The 7557-nt window shown below is 36.3% G+C and overlaps 1 protein-coding gene across 2 annotated transcripts; it reads right to left on the bottom strand.

The window, feature by feature from the left end:
* On the bottom strand, positions 300-2475 carry LOC107627263 (peptidyl-prolyl cis-trans isomerase FKBP16-3, chloroplastic-like). 2 transcript variants are annotated; one of them, XR_002355538.1, is made up of 2 exons: positions 2440-2475; positions 300-660 (listed from the first exon to the last, which is right to left on the bottom strand). XR_002355538.1 is itself a non-coding variant. In XM_016330114.2 (2 exons), the coding sequence occupies exons 1-2, from the start codon at positions 1399-1401 to the stop codon at positions 371-373; spliced, it is 375 nt and encodes a 124-aa protein (XP_016185600.1). In that variant the 5' UTR covers positions 1402-1503; the 3' UTR covers positions 309-370. The 2 variants fall into 2 exon arrangements, 1 of the variants encoding a protein (XP_016185600.1); XM_016330114.2 differs by lacking the exon at positions 2440-2475 and adding an exon at positions 1317-1503 and having other exon boundaries at positions 309-660.

Below are 7557 nucleotides of genomic sequence, written 5' to 3'. Positions count from 1 at the left end.
ATACAATTAGTATAGTAATTAAGTAATTAAAATTTGTACCAGAAATTTATGATTCTCCTCAAGCACCGACGAGAAATCGGTACAAATTTTTTTCATTTAAGGTTCAAATTCCCCTCCGCAACAAAGCACTTGCATGAATTTTTCCCTATCTGAAAGAAGCTTCATTGCAACCTGCAGTAGAACTATTTTCTTCACTACTTTGTACTTCATATTTATAGATACATCCATAAGAAAAAATAAAAAAAGGTCCATAGAATTAAAATTTAGAAGGTGCGAATATCAAAGCATTATTAGCAATTTACAACAACCATTTGTAATGTCTTAGCAGAGAAAAACAAAGAAAGGAGGCAGAGAAAGGAACAATGTATTCTCACCATACATTTTCAAGCTCCTTCTCACAAGCTTCATCACATAGTTTCGGCTTATCTTCTGGGGGCAAACCAGCTCCTTTGCCTTCCAATGAACCAACAAAGAGGCTTGAGACTCCCAAAGTCAATCCAAGAAAGTCTCTGCGTGAACTGCTATTAACCATAGCAGCACATTCAGTTGTATCTGAGGCCTTTGCTTTTACCACCGATCTTTGGTATTGCGGAACCAAGCATCGAAGCCTGTCAGCAGCAATGCCTTGAGGATTGCAGCCCAAACTTTTACAAGTAGAACCTACCCCAAAAAAAAATTACATACTTTAGAAAACAATTGTGACAGTTAAACCCATAAGAATAATTTCTATGCACCAACACTTTAAAAGCAATTTGAAACTTTCAGCCAATAGAAATTCAAAAAGGTATGAAGTCATGGTGGATAGTTGTGATGATTTGGCACTTTCTTGAATTTCTATTAGATGACAGGGAGAAATTGTTTTACCTCACCATCAATGTCTAGAAATCAAATCCTAAATGAATAGTGAAATTGAAGAATGGAAGCTGGGGGCGGTGATAATAGTTGAGAAAATTTCAATTTCACAGAAACAGAAGTGGATTACAAAGTCACAATGAATTCACCTTTACTATCCTGTAAATACAATGCATGAACTCATTAACTCAACAATAATTCGTTATTACTTATTACTTTCCTCTTAGAAAAAACAACTTTTTGGCACCACTATCATTCATCTAAGAACATGACACAACAGATTATTGAGTTAAACAATAATTAGTAGTGCTCCTCAAACTAAAACCTATACAAGAGTGGAAGCAATAACAATCTGAGGTTGTGAACAAAACAGAAACAAGAAGCAATGACAATGTAACATTGTTTGAGTTGTGAAATGAAGAAAACAATTGGAAATTTAAGGAAGCAGCACATAGAATAGATACCTAGTGGAAGAAGTAGAGAGGAGAGAGAAGCAGCCATTGTTGGCATATCATATCCAAGGTCGAAGGTTGTAATATTATATGTCATTTGATGTGGATAAACCAAATCCACTTAAACACATCACCTGTCAGAAACTGTCCTTTTATCTTTTTCTTTTTCTTTTTTTTCTTTTTCCTTTTCCTCCCCTACAGATAACATAAAATCGTAATCCTCAATAAATCTTGTAGTAGTATAAAATAATTTATACCACTCAAATCTTTTATTTAATATGCAAAGAATAGAATCATCAATAGAAGCAATTGTTTATTAAACAGCAGCAGTAAATAGCATGTTTTCCAGGTTCAAGCAAGCAGCAAACAGAATTCATATGACTTAACCAGTTCCACAAACTGAAATCATTGCAATTCATATAATATGGACCAAGCAACAAGCAGAGCAGCACTCAGCAATAACAAACCAAGAAAAATTAATGAAACAGTAACACTTTCACAGCATCTATTTTGGACAATGAAAAAAAATACAATAAACAGCAATCACAAGTCCAGAATTCAACACCAAAACAGCACAATAAACAAGTTCATCCAGGGCAACATTCAGAGGAAATAAAAAATCTAAAATAAAGTGAATTGATAACACTGGACATCAGGCAACCATCATTGTAAATATTAAAATGCAAATCAAAAGACATACCTTTACAGATTCATATATATCTTCAAACAACAAGCTAAGATCACACTAACCCGGTTTTGATATCTTTTAATACAATATTTATTAGGTTTCGAGAACTTTAGCTAATCTGTTTATTAGCTAATGAAGCTACCGAATTCATATATACAAAAAAATTTCTTAGGGCAAGAAAAAAAAAAGTAGGCTACAGTTTAGGGATTGTAAAAATATATAACAGCTAAAATATCAAAATTCAAAATGCAAGTTTCGAAATCTGAATATCTTCTCACAAATTCCCCAAATTTTTAAATTACGCCAATCACCCGTTCCCCACCAAAACCTCCCCAAATTGTGTACAACACTAAAAAAATTCCTAAAATTATCAAATGCACGAACCAATTTCATATCCGAAAAGCAATGCTGGCGCGAATTGAAACATGAAAGAAAGAGGAGAAGAACCTGAAACAACACAACGAAAGCAACAATTCCTTAACAAGGGCAAGACTGACATTGACACCGAGCAAGAGATGCAGAAAACAGTTGCCGCCTCCGAGCTCCGACATCTTCCCACATTGTCCCTTGTCGTATTCACTTTTGGAAGGAATCGGTTGAAAGAGGTGGCGCTGACGCTGACGCTGACGGTAAGGATGCTGGTAACGGCGACGAGGAGACGAGGCGGAGGGGGAGCGGAGGCTAATGACGCAGCGAGGGTGGTTCTGGTGACGGCAGGGATGTGAGCTCCTCCAGGGGTAGCCAGGGTGAAAGAGTGACAAGGGTGAAAGAGTGAGCTCGATCGCGAAAAGGGTAGCTTGATTAGGGTTGGTGACCGGGTTGAAATCTCTTCAATTGGGTTGGGGACCGGGTTGGGGGCCGGGTCTGGTTTTTTTTTTTTTTAAAAACCTTTTGGCCACGCTTTTAAAGCGTGCCAAAAGAGGACCAGGATATGGCCACATTTTGTAAGCGTGGCCGTAAGGAAACTCTGTCACCACGCTTTTAAAACGTCCCTTTTTCTCTCTATGGCCACGCTTTTGAAGCGTGGCAGAAAAAAAACGTGGCCGTTTCTCTAATCAATTGCCACCCTTCAAAAAGCGTGGCCGTTGACCCTTTTCGCCACGTTTTTGAAGCGTGGCAAGAAAAAACGTGGCCAAATCTCTATTCAATCGCCACCCTCACAAAAGTGTGGCCATTGACCACTTTTGGCCACGCTTTTAAAGTGTGGCAAAAAAAAAGCGTGGCCATAGGCCTATTTTCTTGTAGTGTGTTTAAGTATTTTTATTTATGTACTAATTTATTTTCATTTTTTTTAGTTTAACAGAATAGTAATTTTAATAATAATTTAGCATGCTAGATTGATGTAATATGATATAATAATTTCAATTTTTTGAATCTGTTTATTTCCCCTTAAACAGTGAAGTCACCCTAGTTATTCCTACTTAAGTATCTATTGATAAATGGAAGGTGTTTATTTCACTGAAGTCAATCTCAGATCTCAGTCGGTGAATCATTTAATAGTTCGAATTCTGCTCTGTTTAATAATGCCATTTCATGTTCAAGTTGCCATCATATTAGTTGTATGGTTGTTGACCTATGAAAGTGGATGATTTGTCGGTTCTTTGTAATGGTCTGCATGAATATTGTGCAAGTGGTTTTTTTTACAATTTTTTCCTCAGTTCTTCGATTTAATGTTCCTCGACAGGTTATTTTAGAATGTGTCTTGACACTACTGTTTCACTCTTGGGGCTGTGATTGCTTTAAATAAATATCGTTTTAATATTTGTAATGGTTTAATTAGTTTTTTCCCTGGTTATTTTTTTCCATTTATATTTACTTAAAAATAAAAAAAATTAAACTAGGACAAGTTGTGATCTATTTTAAGATTTTCAATGCTGTTCACCCTTGGTTATTTCATTATTTACCAAGCCAAGCTCTCTAGGTTGCTACTCATTTAGAAACATTTTACCGTTGTAAAGGTTTTATTATTTTCTGTAAAACTCAAGTTAATGAACTTGCTCAATGAGTTAGTCACTTAAAAAATGAATTTTCATTGTCTTTTGTGTGACACCAGCATATCAAGGTTCCTTTAAGTTTAGATTTATGGGTGTTTAACTATGAAGGTGGCATCTTTGAATATTTTACGTACTTTTATTATGGTTTGATTCTTTCAATGCAAGTGCTAAATCAATAATTTTATCTCAATGCTTGATTTTAATTTTATAACTAATAAAGGGTTTGTTTTGCATGTCACTTGATTGTTCTCATCCACTTTATTGGTGCTGATTTGGTTGAAACAATTTTGTTGCCATCGTTCCTCTTATTCTATCATTTTTCCATTCCTGTTTTTTGTTTTCATCCAAAACGAAATTATTTAAAAAAGTCTACCATGTGACTTGGCTGTATAATGTTTATGTTGCTTAGGTGTTCATTTGTAAAAAATGAGAAGATCACAATGCTGAATGATTATTGTGCCAGAACTTCTTGTTTAAAATAGTATTGTGGAGTTGGTGGCTGTAATATTTTTTTTCCTGGCGATAGGTATTTATTTCCTTAGTTTTGAGTATGTAGATCTCTTATGTTGCCTGCATTTGTTCGAAATTACTAGATCGTAAACTCTGCATGTTATTGAAGGGTTGGTTTTGATATGGGATTACCTGTTATTATAACTCTACTTTTACCTTGGGTGCTGTACTTTGCCCCTTTTAATTTGACGCATACCCATCCACCCAAAGGCAGGAATGAACATCTAATATCTTATGGAAACAAACATGTAAGTTAATTTTGTCATACATACATGTTATTTGATGTATCCAAGAAGTATCTACATAACAAAGCATCATGTTTCAAGAGAATTTTAGACTTCCAACTTAGACATAATAACTTTGATGTCATTCTCTTTAAGGGGGCATTGCAGATAAATTTAGTCCCACACTACTATGTGTGAGGATTAATCATGTCACTTTATCGGGTAGAAATTTATTTATGATGAATTAATAAAATATACACATTGGTGAGACTAATTACTCATACATTCCTTCCAGGCACGAACTTATTTGGATTTTGATCTATTGAGGAAAAGTCTGATGGAGAAAAAGGTAATCCATGTTGCATCATTCAGCAATCTTCCTTTTCATGGCTTATACCTTGTTTTATTGATGTACACAGAAACGCGCTGTTCACCATCCTATATCAATGGCATGGTTACCCATCTGGAAAGCATTACTACCGTGGAAAAGCTACTGGAGATCGACACAATTGGTTTTGGTTTTGTGAAGAGGATTCCAAAATGGTCGGTGAAGCAAAGTATAATGAAACAACTTGCATTTGCATACGATGTGGATACGAATACGCTTATTGTGGACGTTGGAAACATCTGCATCAATTCTGAGTTGATAGGGAAGGCATTAGGCATACGAGACGGGGGTAAGATACCAATGTTCCATTTTTAGTATTTACTTAACATATCCTGGTTTGATACCCTTGTCGTTGCGTAATAGTTGTTGTTCACACTGTTCTACACTTGATAATGTAGGTGATTTCATACCCGAACTTGACAAGAAGAATCCGGACCATCGCGCCATCAAAGCACAGTTTCAAAAAAAGACAACAACCCAGTTGTGTGATTTCGTGTATTCCTGTCCCATGGATACTGAAGCGCAACGGGCAGATTTCAGAAGGCACTTAATCCTTCTGGTGCTAAAAATGTTCTTATGCCCAACAAGTCAGCAAACCATCTCTCCGTGGCACATCCCTCCTATTCTTGATGTGACCAACCCCAGCAGATTTAATTGGGCTCATAAAACATTCAAGTGGTTAAGGCTAGCAATTGATTAATTCCAATCTAAGAACCACGAAACCTGTGGTGGCTGCATGTTCGCCCTTTTGGTATATTGTAATGTTTAGTTGATTTTTTTAATTGATTAGTTCTATATGGCAGACCATAACATTTCTAAATTGGCTTTCAGCTATTATACTTCCAGCGATTGCAGCATGGTCCACTTGAGCGATGTCGAGAGCAAGAACCATGGGTCATTGCATGGACTGCTGCAGAACTTGAGAAGAAAGCTGCCAATGTGCTAGCTGAGGTACTATGATGGTTAATTAATTCCTTCCAATATGCTAACCCAATACTAGGATTGTACATTATTGATTTCTAAATACCATTGACGTGTCCATACTAGGGTTGCATCAGAGATAGGAAGAGAGGGATCAAGGAATCAACCTCCACTAAACAAAGCCAACGGAGGGCACCGAAGAAAAGAGAGGCGCACAAGGTATTGTCTTTCGTAGATTTTTAGTTTAGTACATTGTGTTTATAATAATGGTAGTTATAGACATGATGATGTAATCTGTCATCTCGAAAGATATGTTACATAAACTTTTGTTTGCATACCATCCTGGTGTCTCTATTATATGTGTCAATTACATACGTAGCTCGTTCACATACCAGGAGGCCTGATAAACCACTATTTTATGATTTATCTTGTACTCAATTGAGTGGTTTTTATCTACTCTTTACCACTTACTCATACTATTTGCATGGTTTTATATTTCCTTCCTAGTTATGTTTTTTGATTGAAAACATGCTTCTTTGATCTTATATTTGCTTATTATTAATCCTCTCCTATTACCATTAGATGCCTTGATATGTGTGTTAAGTGTTTTCAGAGATTATAGGGCAGAAATGGCTCAGAGGATGGAAAGGAAGCATGCAAAAGTGGAAGGAATACAAGAAGTTGGAGAAATTGCTAAGCTGTCCAGCCTGACCTCTTCGCACTCAAACGGCTATAACTTTTGCTACAGAGGTCCAAATGATGCGGTTCCAGTTGCGTTGGAAAGCTAACGTCCGGGGCTTCGATTTGATATATAATATGCTATAGTTCCTCAGAAGCTAGGCGACGCGACCGCGTGCTCCATGCGGCCGCGTCGCAGTGACGGAAATCAGCGCATTTAAATTCTTCTCTAGCGAATTCCGGGCTGTTTTCGACCCAGTTTGCGGCCCAGAAAACACAGATTAGAGGCTATAAAGTGGGGAAATGTATCCATCCATAAGAAGGCTCTCATATTTACAATTTTAGGAGTAGATGTAGTTTTTAGAGAGAGAGGTTCTCTCCTCTCCCTTAGGATTAGGATTTAGGATTTCTCTTAGTTTTAGGAGTGACTCTCAATCCCAGGTTCTTTATTTTTATTTATTTTCTCAATTTAATTTATGAACATCTATGCCAGATTTAATTTCTTTTGTTAATGCAATTCGAGGTATTTTCAGATTTAAGATTGCTTTGCTTATATTGATGCTTTTAATTTAATTTAGATATTTTTCTCCCTTTTGGTTTTGGTCAAGTGATTGGTAGTACTTGAGTTATCAAACTCAGCAAGTGATTGAAATTGGTAGATTTTGCTTTAGCTAGGATTACTCTAACACTAGTCTCTCCACAGGAGTTGACTAGGACTTGAGAATCAAGCTAATCAGTCCACTTAACCTTCCTTTGTTTAATAAAGGCTGACCAAGTGGGATTAAAACCCAATTCTCTTTACACTTGATAAGGAAAACTAGGATAGGAATTCCAATTTCTTATACCTTGC

The sequence above is a fragment of the Arachis ipaensis genome, chromosome B02 (genome assembly GCF_000816755.2).
Source record: "Arachis ipaensis cultivar K30076 chromosome B02, Araip1.1, whole genome shotgun sequence".
Classification (NCBI taxonomy): Eukaryota; Viridiplantae; Streptophyta; class Magnoliopsida; order Fabales; family Fabaceae; genus Arachis; species Arachis ipaensis.
Note: the sequence above shows the minus strand (reverse complement) of the source record. Positions and strands in the feature narration are given on the sequence as shown.

Excerpts from the sequence above, each read along its gene's own strand:
- LOC107627263 (XM_016330114.2), bottom strand. The coding sequence starts at position 1,401 with ATGACATATAATATTACAACCTTCGACCTTGGATATGATATGCCAACA. Across the intron at positions 661-1,316 it reads CTCTCTACTTCTTCCACTAG|GTTCTACTTGTAAAAGTTTG; the intron begins GTATCTATTCTA and ends TTTTTGGGGTAG.